The 18,324-nt window shown below is 40.3% G+C and overlaps 1 protein-coding gene across 1 annotated transcript in view; it reads right to left on the reverse strand.

Annotated features, from left to right (window-relative positions):
• Window positions 1-17,253, reverse strand: part of RNASEH2B (ribonuclease H2 subunit B) — a 38,112-nt gene extending 20,859 nt beyond the window's left edge. Inside the window, exons 1-3 of the mRNA XM_054384451.1 lie at window positions 17,190-17,253; window positions 4,946-5,017; window positions 2,149-2,256 (exon numbers count right to left, since the gene is read on the reverse strand). Coding sequence (XP_054240426.1) covers window positions 2,149-2,256; window positions 4,946-5,017; window positions 17,190-17,253 — 244 coding nt within the window. The remainder of the gene's footprint in view (window positions 1-2,148; window positions 2,257-4,945; window positions 5,018-17,189) is intronic.
• Between the last annotated feature and the right edge of the window lie 1,071 nt (window positions 17,254-18,324).

Genomic DNA, 18,324 nt, shown 5'->3' on the forward strand with positions numbered 1-18,324 from the left:
TTTAGCCAGGCTTTTGTATAATTGGAGATAATTGGAAACGATGTAACATCAAGGAAATTCACTAATGAGAACAAATAATTGATGACAATTTAACATTAATTAGCAAACCAAAAGCAAATACTGTGTGTGTTTGTTTTAAATCACATGATTAAGATAATTAAAGACGGCCCTAAAACTCACAAAAGATAGGGTGGGAAGGCTGTGGTTTGGACAAAGCTGATACCCAATCCAACATCTGTATCACAAACGTGATGCACTGTGTGAGGCAAAGCAAGCATCAGGATTACTTACAAACAAGAAACCTTTGATAAATCTGGACGGAAAAAAAAACCACTATCCACTTTCTCAAAGCTTCTGTTTAAATGCTTCTCAGTGTACCTCCAAGAAGATATATTTCTGTTTGTTTCAAAGAGTTCAGACTCACTGTAAGTGTATAAAGATCTCTGCCCTTCTCTGCAGATAACCAAGTAATTTGCTTTAACTGCAAACATAGTTTTTCTGTGGTGGTCTTCCCCTGACCATTTCATAGATGCAGCAGCCTTAATATTCAGGAACACCTTTCCCCCCTCTATCTTTTAAAGAAAACTGAGGTGACGATCACTTAAGGCAACTGTTTCCCAAAGGCCAAAATACAGGTTAGAATGGGAATGGGAGAATACAACGCCAACATTACTGGGAGCAGAACCTGTCTCTTGGCTCACCCCCAGATGGAGCAAGGAAAAGCTCACAGACATACTGCTTGCATTGCTATTGCACCTGCAGAGGATGTTTAAAAGTTAACACACACTTTGGGATATTACTATTTAAGAATGCATATATCTGGTGGAGTTGCTTTTATTTATGACAATAAATGGTCTTTTTTCCAGTTAAAAGGCACAAAATAAATATACCTTCACATTCTGAATCAATACTTACTGCTTGGTCTATAGACATGCTAGCAGAGAAACACTACCTCAATGACATCCTTACTGAAAAAAGGATACTCAAAACTGTCACAAGCAGTTACGTTAAGTTTTCTCCTCATTTTCAGAAAGGTGAGCTTGGATCAGAGAATGACTGGGATGGTATGACAAGCTCACTTCAGGCAAAATACTGAAATACTCAGAGAGCAGGTCTATCCTGATATCCCAGCACTCACACAGGGGACTACAGTTAATAGGTTAGTAGGTTGAGAGAGGTTCTTCTCCCCCTCTACTCTGCCCTGGAATACTGTGTCCAGTTCTGGGCCACTCAGCTCAAGAAGGACAGGGAACTGCTTGGAAGAGTCCAGCGCAAGAGCCACAAAAACGATTAAGAGAATGGAACATCTTCCTTACAAGGAGAGACTGAGGCAGCTGGATATCTTTGGTTTGGAGAGGAGGAGACTAAGGAGTGACCCCATTAATGTTTATAAATATGTAAAATGTGAGTGCCAAGAGGATGGAGTCAGGCTGTTCTCGGTGATGCCCAATGACAGGACAAGGGGCAATGTGTGGAAGTTGAGGCATGGGAAGTTCCATGGTAACATGAGGAAAAATTTTTTCACTGTGAGGGTGACAGAACACTGGAACAGGCTGCCCAGGGGCATTGTGGAGTCTCCCTTTCTGGAGATATTCAAAACCCATCTGGGTGCGTTATTGTGTGATCTGGTATAGGTGATGCTGCTCTGGCAGGGGGGTTGGACTAGATGATCTTTCAAGCCCTTAACATTCTGTGATTCTGTGACTACAGAAGTAAATAAAAGAAAGCATTCCAATGCTTAGAGTACCAACACATCACTCTGCTTAGCTAGCTAAATCCTTCTAGCCCCTTTTTTTCCTCTGGCAGGATAACACATATTTTACTTACACTGAGGACTTGCTGGTCTGATTGACAAGGCAAGCTAAGTTTCAGTTTAAATACAATTGAATTACTCCCCTCCCCATCCCTCAAAGACAAATGAACATCTGTCTAATTGAGACTGCCAAAGGCAGCCTTTTAAAGAGAGACCACAAAGCCCCCAGCCCTGGTTAAATCCAGATGGCAAATGAGCGTGTCAGAAGGTGGGGATGTGATGAAGCATGCCTCAAATAACTAGGAAAAACACCTGTAAATTTACTAGAAAAGAGAGGGATGGCCTGACTATGAATGTTATTTACAGCTGGGGGAAGGATACATTATATTACTCACCTTGTTGAACAGTCTGACCTATAAACCAGGAATGATATTCCTCATGAAAAGCTTTTACTTCAAACAGCTGCTGTGCACCACTATTGAATAAGTAAAGGGTTGCTTCCCCTGTAGAAAATAAATCTAGTTTGTGTTTGTAAGCTTTCACAAAAATCAAAAGAATATTCAATACATCTAAAGAATGTGCCTTATATACATACAGACACACAAACATACACACATTCTACATAAACTCACTACAAAGAAAGCTCAGACAAAGAAAACTATTATATGCAGATGTTAGTTTACCAGCTTTATAAACCAAACTGAATTTGAACCAATAAATAAGATGTGTGAATAGTTCATCTTACAACACAAAGCCTTTGATCAAAACCTAAATCAAAATCACTGAAGAAATCAGCTTTGTATGTACTGAAGGAGGAAGGTGGAAAACAAGAAGAATCCTTCTCTTTCTGTCTTGTTTGTCTCCAAGATACAAGACTCTGGGTTAGGGAAACAAAACTTTCAAACCTTCAAGTGGTAATTTTTTTTTTTTTTGGCACATCAAAATGGATCGCAAATGATTCAGTATGGACACTTAAGATGAAGGAGGAAGCTAAAAGATTTGCTTTGAAATGCCCAGCAGAATCTTGTTCATTCAGAAGGGAAGCTTTATCTCAGGCTACCCTGTAGCGCAGTTCTACCATTTCCCATTAGTATCTCTGGGCTATAATGAAAGGGTGATGATTATGTTGTAAATAGGATTGCCACTTTCCACACCTAAACTGGGTGTTGCCAAAACTCAAAAAGGGGCCACTAAAATTTGTTCAGCTGAGTCTGGGCTGGGCTGTTCCTGTCTTGGTTACCAATCCATCTTCAAGAGACAAGAGAAACCACAACATGGCAGTCCTGCATAATCAGGTTCTCAGTCTGCAGAGGTCCCTAGGAACAGAGGCAGGTCAGATAAAATGGGCAGACCCATCTCTTCCCTAAAATGACTGATAATGCGTTTCTTCCCCTTTATCCAAAAGGTTGACCAGATGTTTAACCTCACCTAAGGATATAACTTCAGTTCTCTGATAATTTTTCTTTTGGGGAAGGGAGGAGTGAGTAGATGTAGAGGGGGAGCAGAGGTTTCAATCATTACCATATGCTACTCAGCAAGGGTCTACACCATATTTTGGTAAGCACCAGATGTCAAACTACTCACAGAAGTGCTCATTCAACAACATAAAACTCTTACCAGTGAGCACATTAGACAAATGTAGTGGTGAGCTACAGAATCTTGGGAAAGGGACCATTCCTATTGTCTAACTCCAGCTCCTTAATGTATTTGCTTATGTTTAAAGGACAGTCACCACAGGGTCCAAACAGTGTCCTTAGACAGAAAGTCTTAGAGGATGTTGAGAGAACCTAGACAGATCTGCTCACAGCTTTACCACTTCAATTAGTTGCTCAAGTGTTATGGTATGGTTATTCCCCTTCTTTCAGCTCAGCACTTTGAAAAATGCTTCTTGTGGTACTTATGAACTGCCAGCTGAACTCTAGTTTATAGCTGTTGTAAGGGATAGAAATTCTGTCCTTTTTACCTGTCTATAAAATGGACCATGCATGCTTTTATTTAATAAAGTGGTTAGTGTGAATTCTATAATGTGCTGAGTCCTTCAGTGCATATTTATATGGTATCTGGCATCAACAATTCATCTGTTAGACTCAAACGTAAGGAAAATACATTAATAGGGTGTTCTCAGTTCTTCCATTTTCAGACCTTATAATAGGCTACATAACTGAAAGTTTATGCAGGTCTATAAATAAGCTCCTGTAAATTCTTAGGGAACACACCCAAGCAATCATTGTACTTTCGGTTTTCCCCAGAAACTTTTCCCTAGACCTCAGATTCTACACAGTAAATAGATCTCTTCTACCACAGCAAAAAGCAAGTACTATCTACACTTTTAAAAACATTAACAAATTAGGAAGCTGTGCTGTATTGTTACATTAAAAGATACCTGAAGATTTCAGTTACAAACATATAAAAGTATGAGGAGTGAATTTAAAAACAAAACCATACAACCAAATCTATAGAAAATAAACAAGTTTACAAAAAGAAAAAAACACAGCATGAACAAATTTTTTCAAACAAAATATGTTAACCCTAACAAAGGCTTACTGCACTTTTCTGTTGCAGTATCTCATACTCCAGTTTTTGCATCACTCATGTAATAACAACATATCCTTGACAAAAGGAACAATCTAACTAGAGGAAAGTAACTCTAGGCTGGTGGTGTCACTGTATCGCCTGTATTTGCTGGTCTATCCAATGTATTTTGAATTCAAAGGGTCTCATCATGTATTAATAAGAAAAGAGACACCACTACTTGGACCAGAGATGGAAAAAAATTAGATTTAATAATGAAAAGCCTCAAAAAGCTTGGTAAGTATAACCGAATCACTTCTAACTCTATTTACTTTATAGCATAACATGAAGGCTATGAAGCCTGAATGTGAATTAGAAAAAAGCCCAGGCTCAACACCCAACACTATAAGCTCCCCAGAACAAATGCACTTAAAAATAGAACTTAAATTACACTCCTTTCTTGTGCTGCCAATATTCCTGTTGAATAAACAGTTTGACCAATTAAAATTATGAAACAAATCCTAAACGCACAGCATTAACTATCTGGCATCACCAGCAGTATCTTTGGCACGTAAGACTTACACTATCATCATTATTTCAGCTTGAAAAATTTGAATATTTTGGTGGTAGAGGGAATCAACAAGAACATTAACAGGATCAGGTCACAGTCCCACAACTTGCCTGTGCTTGGATTACGCAGTTTTGTAAACAAAGGTTCGCTGTCAGGTGTTTTAGGCAGGTCAGTAGCAGTCTCTGTAGGGGGAGAGGAAAAAGTTATAAACTTGTAAATTGTGAAGCACTTCATGTTCTGCAATGCTTGTCCAGGACATCTAGAATTAAGGGGATTGACAGTATTTGAAAACTCAGGTATCCTCTACCTAAAATTTATGTCTCAGCCCAAATTCATCCAATTTGATCAAGGCACCTAAACGATGATTTCAGACTGCCTGGCACTCCCTATCTGCCACAGAAAAGATATGGTTGGGATGATTTATATTTTGAAAACCACTTCCCTCTAGAAAGCCTCAGGCAAGAGAGCTCCTAAGTTTGACATCTCAGTTAAGCAAGATGAACTGTTCCCCTGATTAGTCACAAAGGCAATGAGAACGCTTTGCTAAGTTAGGAAAAGTATCATGTAGATATTAAAAAGTTGGAAGTGTGAAGGGTGAAATATTTGTGAAACAGTGGTCCTCGTATGCAGGCATAGGAGGCAGCTATTTTCTGAGTAGTTGTTACTTCTATGAAAAATATGCACACTTGTTTATCTGTTATGTATAATCTTGAAAAATAAAGAGTGCATTTAATGCTTCCCACAGGAAAAAGAAGCTGATGGAATACAGTACCTCTGGCTTAAACTTCTGACAGTTGTTTCTCTTTTCTCTGCCTTTATGCAAAAAAAGACAAGAAGGCTTACACAAAAGTATGATTTCTCTGTGATTTTTTTTAAACACAACAAAACAAACCAAAAAGGAAACAATTCCCACAAGGATGCTGATTCAAGTCTAAAAAAACATCGATAAGGATCCCCAGTTAATTATGCTCTATGCAAGTTCTCTTTGTAGGGAAAGTCTAACTTTTATTTATGAAAACAACTTCCCTCATCTAAATGAAGAACAACATGACAGCATCATCTTTCTTAGCGTGCACACTGCCAGTTCTGTCCCAACTCCTTTCATATAGGCATTCATCAGAGCAAGGAAAATTACTAAAGCATTTCACATACATAACCAGTATCCAGACCCCAGAGAACAGACTGACAGGGATCAGGCTGACATTTGCATTACAGTGCTGCTGAGGAAAGCAGAGGAGAGCAGCAGAAGCAGCTTGCAGAGCTATTCACAAGAGAGGTTGTTGGAAGAAACAGAAGTGCCACACTGTCCTTCCTCTTTCAGTAGCATCCAGCAGGTTTGCAGAGGAGATAGCACAGTTCTTTTCTATGGAAAACAGGGAAGTAGGAACTGACCAAAATAGCTGTGCTTCACTCTGGCTGAAAGCCTGACCCCAACACATCTGGAAAGAACAGGTGGACTTCATTTACTGGCACCTCAGTGGCAAAAATATAGCCCCAAATAATCCTCATCTTTCACATTCACTCATGGTTGTTCAGTTGTGTCACAAACAGAAACTCCCCAGATAAAGATATAAACAGGACTTTTTTAAGCAAATGCATTTTGTGATAAAGTGTTGGAGAATGGTTCTCAGAATGGTTCAGAGAATTTAGAATAATTTTCTTACCCTGAATTTTTAGCTGAGTCTTTAGGTGGCTTGAAAAAGGGCTTCAGAATGTTTCAATCTAAGTGGAGGGGTTTTAATGGAAGAACCCCATATTCGCTAGCCAGACTTCATATGCTGATACATAAACACACACGGTTGCCAAGCTACATTCGCCCTGGCGAAGGCAAAATTCAAATTTCTAGAGCTGTGTATATTTCAATTCTTGACCGCAGTTTAACATGAGTGTATTTTTCGTTACTTTTTACTTTTTAAAACACTACAGTGATTAATGAGAGTGATCACTGAAAGCAATACACTGCATGTGTTTGCTTTGATGTGTTTCACATGAACATGTTAAAATATATACACTAAATGGGAGTTTCAAAAATTAAAACAAAAAGCAAAACAAAACACTAAACTAAATTAAAAAAATGAAGGACCTTTTTTGCTCACAGTTGTTCTTTCTTCATGCATAGATTTATGAACACTGCGAATAAGTCCAGCTGAGCCCTCAACTGCATCTTGTATAACATGAACAATTAAGCAGGTAGTCCTTCCTAACGTAGCTGTTTTTAAATGAAGTTCCTATCTTTAATTAGTTGGCATGGTATTTTCCTAACCTTCTAGTAACACACTTACACCTGCAAGTAGGTGTAATAAATCAAAGGGACACAGTGTGCCATCCCTTCCTCATCTGTGCTCTGCCTTTCTGACTCAGGTAACTGCCCTCCCAGTGCTATCCTAGGCTCAGCACCCACTGCTCTGCCCCTCTGTATATATAGCTTGTCTGTGCAGCTGCCTTGGCTCTTTCCAGTGTTAAAAGAAGCACAACTCTGCCCATTTAGTTCTTTGTTCCTCCCCAGGCTCTGTGAGGTTCATCAGAGGACAGTAACAATCTTACCCTAATGAACAGTCTGAGTTGCAGCCTTCAGTCCCAGTGTCTTGTGCCCAGACAGGTAGTCAAGGCCCTATCCCTGGAGATAGTCAAGGTCAGGCTTAACAGGGCTATGAGCAACTTGATCTAGTGGAAAATGTCCCTGCTCACTCTGGTGGGGTTGGACTAGATGACCTCTGGAGGTCCCTTCCAACCCAAACCATTCTGTGATAAGATCTGACTATACATCACATTCTCCACACAGCTGCCATAGAAGATGGTTTACCAGAAGGGGCGCATACACGCACAGAGACACAGGAAAAGAAAGATTGGGCAAAGGTAGAAGTTGTTTCATTGAGTTTCTTTGAACTTCAGTTTCCTCAAAATAGAGGCAACACCCCTCTCCATTTCCAGGGGTATCTGAAACACATTTTTGTTGCAGATGTGGCTCTACCAGATGTCAAGTTGGCAAACAAAGAGAGGCAACTGGGAGAATGCCTGCTTGGAAAACTGAGGGCAATATTAATGTCAGTTTAGAGGTGAAGAAGGCCCTATTTATCTGAATTTAAACACTTCATGACTAGGAAAATGCTGAGCAAGGGGTTTTTGAAGTTAGATGTCCAAATCTAACTTGTGTGTGTTCTGGCCTTTAGCCAGGAAAGGTAATTGGATTTCTTTAATGTCATTACATTTATCAGACCTTGTATTTGGGCAAAGATCTCTTACAGAAAAATAAATAAAGACTTTTTAAAGAGCAGTACTGTAGCAATTTTTCTAGCAAATCTAAGTTAAACTAGGCCCTTTCATTTTTAATTTTTTTTAAAAGATTCACATGCAGATAAGAAATAATCTTAAAGAAAACAAGCAGACAAATAGACATTATAGGAAGAGTTTTTTTGTTAAATTCTAAAGCAAAATATCATGTGATTGCCACTATGCTTACTACGACAGTTTCCATAGCTCAGCCCCAAGCTTGTTCATCTACAAGAATAACAACTGAGAGAGGCAAGACCTTTCCGACTAAATATTATACTTTTTATCAACTGTCTTGCAGCTGTTAAGCTGCAAGTAACACACAATTAGCACAGATCAGCTTATTAACAGATGTGCCAGTACAGAACGCTATTCTCAGAGGACAACATTCACTGCAAGGATACAAGAAAACTGGGTACAGAGGGGCTCAGTTAATTGTATCCCAAGGAGGCATCTCAATAAGCAAGCCACTCTCTAAATGGAGACACATGACTGGCACTTCCAGGAGGCAGCTGAACTCTCCTAAAGCCTAAACCCACCTTTATCATTCCCTGCACGCATATGTCTCTATCTCCATTGCACTTACAGACATCTTCAGCAATGGGTAATTAATCCAGATGCAATACTGCTCCAGCTATGCCAAAGGAGGAAGTTCTGAAGTGAGCACAGTGCAGGATAATTAAATGCCAACACTGGTCTGGTAAGTATGTCTACTTTGCTTAAGTTATAGTCAATTCTTCATTCACTACTAACCAAATCACACAAAGTCCATCTAAAAATATGAGTGATAGATACATTGGTTGCACTGAAGTCTACATGGCACCTCAGTATCCTGAAGCTGACCTAAAGAAACTATAAAAGCTAAAACAAAGCTTTCCATTACAGAAAAGGAAAAAAGCCTATCAGATTTCATGGAGGTCAGACATATGACCAGGCAAATTCTATAAGACATATAAACAGAACAAAGTGAAAATGAACCAGCTGTCAAAGGATTTCTGGCAATAATTTCTTCCACAACACATAGATATGAGGCACTAATGAATTTGGCTATTAAAAAACTGTGTTAGCTTGTACAGTAACATGAATAAATTGGAAAAAGAACATAAAACTCCCACCAAGATCTATGAAATTGTTATGGATGATGCAAGGTCTATTCACCTTTAAAAAAAATTTCTTATAGAACGCTATATTTAACAGACTAATATCAAGTTATATGGAATTCCCATGCAAAAAGCTGTCAGCCAAGCAAGCAAAAAAGTTGTAAATATCTGTCAATTGCGTAAGAGGAAAAAACCCTCTGAGAGCACAAATTTCCCCACCACCATCACTCTGCAAAACCCAGGATTATTTAAAAGTCTGGAAATATAAAGATTTCATTTAAAAACAGATATTAAACTATACGTCACCTACACAAGTCTTTTCCATTCCCTTCTTAACTTCTAACCATGCATGAAAGGTGTATCAGTTGGAGACATTATGATGAAGTCCATTAAATGGACATTTTATGGAAGACTTTAAACTACGTAACCTAAGGGTACAGATATGTTAGATTTAATAACAATTTTATTTATGTTCTTTTTAGAATCTGTCAACCCTGAAGTAAATGGGTTTAATTTACTGCCTGTGTCCTCTGTCCTGCAGCATGCCCAGAAAAAAAAACCCAGTGAAAATTAATTAATAAATCCAGTACTCTGTACCACCCAAATTTTTGACAACTGTTAAGCTACAAGGTAATTCACTATTACCATAATGAATTAATTCTGGTATGCAGAAACTGAAGATAACTTCATGAAAAGTTTTCAATGACCAAAGTCACTCAAATAGGCAGTTCTGAGGTCTCCAACTCTGCTTCCCTACTTGTTGCAGATCTCTGCTACTTTCTTTCCATCAAAACCAGCAATCTTGTGGCCACAGAGCCCATTAGCTCAGTTCACTGATCCAGATGAGACATACCCCGGCACAAAAAAAGAAATACTGATTTTCACCCAGATCAGTAAGCTATTCTCACCATATGGTTATGTGATCACTGGAGCAAAGGGACAGAATCCATGGCAGGAGCAGATGGCATAGAATATAACCTACTCTATATATGACACCAGGGTATTTGACTAGTGTAAACTTAGCAGAAAACTAGATTGTATGTGACTTTATGGAGGTGAGAAAGCAGGAGATGAGCCACAGGACTACATTATTACTTCTTTGGCTCATGATACCCTCAGGGGAGTACTAAATGGAACACAGCTCGATTTACCTCTGCAAACAGTTTTTTTTGCAGGTGCTTACATGTAAAATATGGCTTTACACTTGAAGGCACTTGATTTTGGGAAATTTCTTCTTAGTTGTTACTCAGTTATCTTAATCTCATGTTATCTCACCACCTTACCTTCTCATTTATTGTACCTAGTACTAGCATCAGAGAGGGGACTTTTGCCATGCTTCTTGTAAAAGATGTAACAGCTACCAGTTTGGTAATCACAGCACTTATTATTTGGTGCCCCAAGGAAATAACATTTAATGTGACATAATTTACATCCCTTAAAGTCTTTCTGGCTCCCACTTCACCTGAAAAATCATGTAAAAACCCACAGTATCTAAAAACGGTACTGCTTTCGAGCAAAAAGTTACATGGAAATACAAAGATAGTTTGAGTGGTCTTTTGCTTCATCACACTTCAATGCAATACAGCTAAATATTAAGATTTGTGCCTGAGAGCATCTTTTGGCTTCCCCTTATGCTGGCACAGTTAACTTCGTAGGCCAAAAAACGTTCATGGACTCCCTGGCAGAGGTGGACAGTACTAATTAATCTGTTACTGAAATCTAGACACTAGGCAGATCATGTAGAGGTTTTAGCCGAATGAAGAAGAGGTCAGTCTTGGAAAGTTCAGGAACAGGTTATCATTGAAAAGGATAAAAACTTCAGACTTCTCAATATTTATAGGGTCAACACTGGTGCAGCTGTATTACTGGCTGAATCAGCCCTATTCCAATGAGAGGCCCAAGTTGGCATAAGTTGGTCTCTTCCAAGCCAGATGGCAGAAAGGAGAAGTAGGAGATGGTGTTACACATCAAAACATCACTTTTTAGTTATTTTATTTCCTATGCTTCCTTCTGGCTCCTTAGCTTGCCAGTTATATCAGCTTTATACACAGCTGAGCTCAGTGTGCCTTTTAAGAGACGACATACAAGCAACAGTGCAACTTACCTGCAGGCAAAAGGCTTTGTTCAGGAGATGGAAATGCCAATTTAGGGGAAAGTTAAGTAAAATATGTCCAGAAAGTGCATACTTCTAAAACAAGTGTATTCACATTCACCTCATTAAAAAGGTATATAAATATGTGCACATATTTTATGTAATCCTCCTAATGTTTTAGGTCAGATGTTAAAAAACATTCATATTTGCTTATTGTACACATTATTTCCAAGTTCTTTATCTAAGCTATATGGAAGTATTAATGTTCAAATATCCTACTCAATTTTGACAAGCTCCCTAGCAGGCCAGCAATGTGGTCTATTTTATAGCAGATAAATTGAACTGTTTTTTAAATATGGAATAGAATTATGTATGGAAGTGCTAAATGGAAGGTGTAAGAATAGAAAACAAACAAACAAAAACCCAACTCATCCTGCTTATTTCATATTTTAAAGCATTTTACTTTTTAAAGATTTTACTTTTGCACATCAAGTATTGCACAGCTGCTTCTGCTATGACATCTTCTCTCAATATGACTCAAAATCTTTGAGTCAAATGCTTCCTCTTCTGTTGCATGAAGACAAAAAGTTCCTTATTCTCATCTGAAAGAATGAAGGATTCATTTACTGTGTGCTGATGTCCTATGGTTTGGCATCACAGTCCATTTATTTCTGCCTCCATCTGACTTCTGGCATATACGAGATTTGCTCAAACAACTTGCCAAGTCTAATGTGAAACTGCTCCTTTTATTTTTAAATAAGCAATACCTAAAAATAAGAAGATTGTTAAATTTTACTCCCCCCCTTGCAATCCTCCCAGTGCTATTCATATGGCAGTGCCCATAAAAAAAACTAAAAAGCTAATCTATTTACTGTTTAGGAAAAAAAAACTTCAATTAAACTTGTCTAGCTGAGGAAAATAAAGGTTGAAAATAATTTTCACGCTGCAGCTAACCCCTGACTTCTTTTCCTCATACACAAACAAGAACAAATTAAACACAGCAGTCTTAACTTTAGGTGTAAACACTAGACAGAGAAAGCTGCCTTCAATTCCTGACCTCTTTGCTAAAACCTGTGAAGGATCTAAATAGTTACAGTTCTGACATAACACCTATTCCTGAGAAAGTGTACTCAAAAGAGACTGCCCTTCACACCCATCCTGTTAAGCAGCTAGTGTGATGTTGGATGCTACTGGTAAGACCAGTTTGAAGCCATTACATAAGAATGTTTATTTGTTATACTGAGCCCAGTTCAGATCTGTATCACACACTGTGACTTTGTTGCAGTATTTGAGTATATTGAGTATCTGAGTATTTCCAGAGCCCTGCCCTTAGAATCTTACAATTAGAGGGGGTCTCAGTATTATTTTTCTGTCAATAAAATAATTTCTAGTTCTTACGATTTTCAGAGAAAACATTGAAAACGGTAGTTTCATGGGCCAAATTCACACAGCAAGAAGAAATTTGCTATATGCATGTAAAAAGAAAAAAAAATCTCATTGATTCAGGTGGTAAGATTTTAAAAATATCTACATGAACACCCAGAAACAGAAACAGAATCTCCTCTACTAAAGCATATAATTAGCAACTTTCTAGCTGTGAGATGGCCATGTTTTAATCCTCAGGTGCTACTTCTTTTCCCTTGTACCTGTTCAGAAGCTAGATCAATAAAACAGGAAGCCTGTATAGGATACTCTACATTCTCAAGGGTAAAGAGGGGCTCAGATACAAGGGTAGTATAATATCCCTGGGATCCAACTACATTCCTGATTGTCCATTTACTATAAGAACTGCAGAAAAGCACAATCTGGAAACTCGGCCACCCACCAATGAAGTTCATGCAGGTCCTTCAGGACTTATTAGCACTTTGGTGTCTCTGTACCAAGATTCCTCCAGAACTCCAGTTTTGAGAGGACTTCTTAACCATCAACATCAACTACCCAGCACAAAGCAAGTTCAGATTCAGATTTTCAGCCAAGCTAATAAAACCCCTGGAACATGGAGCACAGCACAAAAACACCCAAGTGGATCTGCACAGAGCCAGATTGGGTCCATCAGGACTTATTAGTTCAGACACTATCTGAAAGCAGCTGTGCTGCAAAGCTAGTCCTGGAAACAGCATAGATATGTTAACATGGCACAGCATTTGAACTAATAAAAAACTGTTAGTGCAGAGCTGAGTCTGCTCTAGGCCAAATCTGGTGCCTGTATATCCACAGCATCAGTCTGCAACTGAAGAAACTATCCAAAGAATTGACTCTATTTCGAGTCCAGCATGCACAGCTCTACTTCTGCCCACATGATCCTGTTTTCTGCCCTTGTCACCTTCTTCCATATGATCAAACCCTCCATCTACCCTCCTCCTCTTTGTCATCATTTTCTCTCTTACCTATTTACATCCATTTCTCAACCTTCTAAACATCCATGATAATGCTGCACAATATACACAGTGGCTTGCAGCCTTTCAGGAATGATTAACATGGTTATTACTCATCCTCATCCTATCTTCTCTAGCAGGTCAACACTTCCTAACTTCTCTATTCCTCCTGATTTCTGGCTTCACCCTTTGTCATGTCTCTGGTGTTTCAATCCCTAATATAGGAACAATTATGATTATAAAATCAAAACAAAAAGGTGATTGTACTGGCATATAAAATCATCTCACATCCTTGGGAGAGAAAAAAAAGGAAACAGGAGAATCACCATCACAAGAACTCTTACCAGGACAAGGGTAGGTTATTATTACTAAAGATAAAATGTGCCATCTGACTTAGAAGTTGCTTACCAGACAGCCCAGGTATCACTGTCTGAGGTTCTCCTTTCCCCTTCCTACTCAGACTTCCCTGGTGTAACTCTCCATGCCAAACAGCCTGAGTGCCTTGGTGTAGCAAAGGCCTGGTGAGAGAAAAGGCTGTCTTTAGGCAGCTGCTAACAACAAATAATGCCATAGAAAAGAATAAAGGTAGCAAAGCCTCACTGCAATGAAGCACAGTGTGACTGGCTGGCTGATTGAACATCTACTCTGCCTCTCAGCACAGGCGATTCTGTTCCCCTTCCCACCTTCACCCACCTATGTAATCCATGTAAAATACCTGCTGAGCTGTGTGGGTTGTACTCTGTCCTATGATGCGTAGGCATGAGATGGTCACTAACAATCAAAGTTTTACAGTATGAAATACAATGATAGTTAACCACCTGCAACAGAGTGTGACAGAGTCTGGCCCTGTATAGAGCAGTTCCCAGAGCGCTGGGGTAACACAGGTCACTGAAAAAACAATCCCTCCATCTGCATTACTCCTTTAGCCATAATTGTGACTTCAAGAACAGTGGTTCTAGCTGACAAACTCCTCGTTTCTGAGCTCTTTCCAGAACACTGAAATCAATATAAAAATTAGGAAACCAGAAACAAAATTGAAATTTATCTCCTCAGTCATCAAACATGCAGCAATGTTTACTATATAAATGTGTACTGAAATGAGGAAATTAGTAATAATTTTACAGCCTTCAATAGCAAAGCAGTCAAGCGTAGTCTGTTAGCAACTGTGTTCCAGATATCAACCTGATGTTCTAAGTTGCTGAAGTTAAAAGTGAAGTTCTTTCTTATGGTTCTCTTACAGTTGTTTCCACATCTCATAAGCAACAAAACCAGAGTCAGAAACTTGTGCAAAATCAAACAGACTCTTGAAATGACGTAACCAAGGCATAACTAAGGAATCAGAGCAAGACATGCATCATTGTTCAGAACTCCAGTCATATTTTTGCCTTGTTGTAGGACGCTACTGTTGAACCTCTAACAGTCTGAATGACTGAAAGATACGGATACTTAAAGCAAGTTTCAGTTCTCATTGTTTTATTTCTATAATTCTGACAGACCTTTTTTAGGTTTGTCAGCCATTCTTTTTTAGACTAAGATATCTAGCCTCATTGCAGAACCAGTCGTCAACTCCATCCATACAAGTACTTTCAAGATGTAACAATCAAAGCAAGATAAATGGCATTTATCCAAGAGAAGAAGGGTGTTAGGTTGTGTAAGATGTGTAATTATTAACAGCACAAGCTGATGCTGGAGGCAGACTACCCAGGTGAGTAGTTTAAACTAACAAGCACTTGAAACTGGGAGCTTAGAAAGTGCCTTTTTTACAAGAAAAGTTTGGGAACTTCTTGCATAACATTAAAACACACCTTGCTCCTTCCACTCACTTATGCACAGGATAAATGAAGATAAATGGACTATTTGCACCTAGAACGTGTTGATAGACCTGCTAACAAATGGCATTAAACTCACATCCAGAACCAGATCTAGTAATCAGGTCTTCCTACAACAAATTCTGCTAAATGAACAAAGAACTTCTGAGATCCATTCAACAAAGCGGTTAAGAAACGGAAAATTTAAAAAATATATATATGTTAACTTTAAAGGATCATTTCTGAAATAAAATATTGAAGCCAAAATCATGAAAGCTATTTTATTTCAGCAGTCCTATTCACATGACTGGCAAGCCTCATCAAGCTGAGGAGTTCTGAAATTATCAGCCACATATTTTTTTTAAGTCACTATGTGCTTTGAGATTCTGCTAATACTTAATAAACTTTCTTACAGGTCTGGAGTACTACGTAAATTTTGTCAGAGCTATGCTGGCACAATTGGTAATATAAACTTGCTTCATGAAAGTTACAAGCTCTGGCTCCAATCCTGCAAATACTTACTGAAGAATTTAACTTACTGCACAGAACTACTCATACATACATAAGTTAAGCATATTTGTAAACATTTGCACAGTATGGACATCTGTTAGCATAGCCAGACATCTTGTACAACATTCAGATTTAAATCCTAGTCTGCAGACTTAATATTAAAGGAATTCCTCACTTGTAAGTTCCTTTCTTAGGCATCAAGCATGTCAGATACCAAAGGGTGGAATTTAAAAGTTAAAGCCAAAGGAAGCAAGGAATCAGCAAAATCATAACAATTGGTTCTGTTTTTCATGTTAACTAGAGAATCCTGGATTCTTATGGATGCATGTCTCAAGAATGAGTTCCTGCTTTGTTTTCAGCCTTCGCTGAACTAAGTTCTTGCTATGGCATTTATAGCATTTCTTACATCATCATCACAGACATTTTCACGAAGCTCATAAAATTACTCCAAAGAGCTCCTCCTTTATTGTCAGGTTTGGTTGAAATGAACACTCAAAAGTTTTGTGTAGGGCAAGAAATCAGCTCAGTACTAAGCTGTCCCACAAATTGCGGAAGTTGCATTTCCTTAGGAAATCAAACTGAAAAAAAAGCACTTATGAAATGCCTCCTTCCTCTTAGTGTCTTGGAGTTTGAGCACATCCTGTTTTACCTATCCTCCTTAACAAAGAAAAACTTGTGATCTGTAAAATTTTAAAACCTGGTACTAGGCAGAAATAAATGTAAACAGGAAAAGGCATCTTCCCATTTATTCAGCGCTGAGAGAAACTAAGCCTACAGTGTTTTAAAGCTTTGCATCTGAAGAGCTGCCATATGGGGGGTTGCTTCTTTAGCCTCCAGAGACGAAGAGCCGAGATCTCGCTTTGACTTAGATTTTAAGGTTTGTTTTAAAGTTTTAGGCAACTTTAAAACAAACAGGGTTCCTGGAAAGGAGATGGGGGGAGGGGGGATACTCTGTTGGGCCTTGTGTAAAGGCTGTGTCTCAAAACGTCCTTAGTACACCAGGGCTGGGCCTGGCTGCACAAAGCAGCCCAGAGATCTGCTCAGCCCTCAAAGAAAGGCACTTGTCTCCTGCCCCAGCGACGCCCAGCCTCGCCGCGATGCGGGCGGGTACCGCCAGAGCCAGCCAGCGGGGCGCGGTGGAGAATGAAAGATTGGCGCTGCGGCAGAGCCTGTCCCACCTCGAAGCCCCACGGGGTTACCTGGTGCAATGAGCACCCACTGGCCAGGGTGCGCGCCCGCGGGCCGCTGCTTCGCGCCGTGCATGCTCCGTACGCTGCGGCCACTACCCGCGCTCTCGCCGCCGCTTCCGCCGCCACAACATGGCGGCCCAGGGCGGAGCCGCACAGGGCGGAAGGAGAGGCGGGAAGAGGTGCCGTGCGCTGCTACCCGCCCAGCGGTCCCGCGCCTCGGGGCCCCGCGCGTGGCGGCAGGACGGCGCCACCCCGCTGGTGGGAGAAGGGGGGAGGGTGGTCGCAGGGCACCGAGATGGCTGGGGCTGCGCTGCCGCTTACTTTCTTTTCCCCCTTCCACTTGGAGGGAATGGCACAGGCCGTTGCAGGCGGGACAGCGAGCGGCAAAGCCTGTCTTCTCGCCCTACCCATCTCGCCAGTGGCTTGCAGGGTGACGTGGGGCTCCTGTTCCCGCTTTCGGCCCAGGAGCAGAAAGATAAGCGGGCTGCTTTACCATACACATCTTCACCTCCCACTCCCCCAGCATCCTGAGGGCTGGTGGGCAAGGGGTTCGTTTTAACCCTGCCCCATCGTAGGCTGGGAGGTGACCGTTTTTCAGGGGTCTGTGGCAGGCTCTCGGGCGGCCACAGCGGAACAATGCCTGCCACTGCCCCATTGCCGCCAACCTGTGGCAGGAGGCAGGGCCTCTGACGAAAGCTTTTTCTTAAGGGAGGCACAGCTTCGATGAAGTGTCTGAGTGTGGACCTAATGGCAGAAATGCAGGGCCACGGAGGTGATTAAGTGGATTTGAACATCTGATGTGGGGAAAGGCTGAAATCGGGGGCTCTGCAGCCTAGATTGAGAAAGGCTCGGGGAAGAATCTCACCTCAGTGGTGCCAAATGACAAAGCTCGAGGCAAAGGATGCAAACTGAAATGCAGAGAATTCTATTTAAACATTTAAAAAATGCCTTTAGCATGCAAGTGGAGTAGATTATCCTGAAAGGATGTGGAGTTTACATGCGTGGATATGTTAAAGACCCAGCTGGACATTGCTCTGGACACCTACTGTATCTGGCTCAGACATGGGTGGGATGGTAGACTAGATCTCCAGGGACACCTGCCAGCTTCGTTCTGTGGAACTTAAGTCCTCCAAGGCTGTGCGTG

The sequence above is a fragment of the Indicator indicator genome, chromosome 1 (assembly GCF_027791375.1).
Source record: "Indicator indicator isolate 239-I01 chromosome 1, UM_Iind_1.1, whole genome shotgun sequence".
In the NCBI taxonomy this organism is placed as follows: domain Eukaryota; kingdom Metazoa; phylum Chordata; class Aves; order Piciformes; family Indicatoridae; genus Indicator; species Indicator indicator.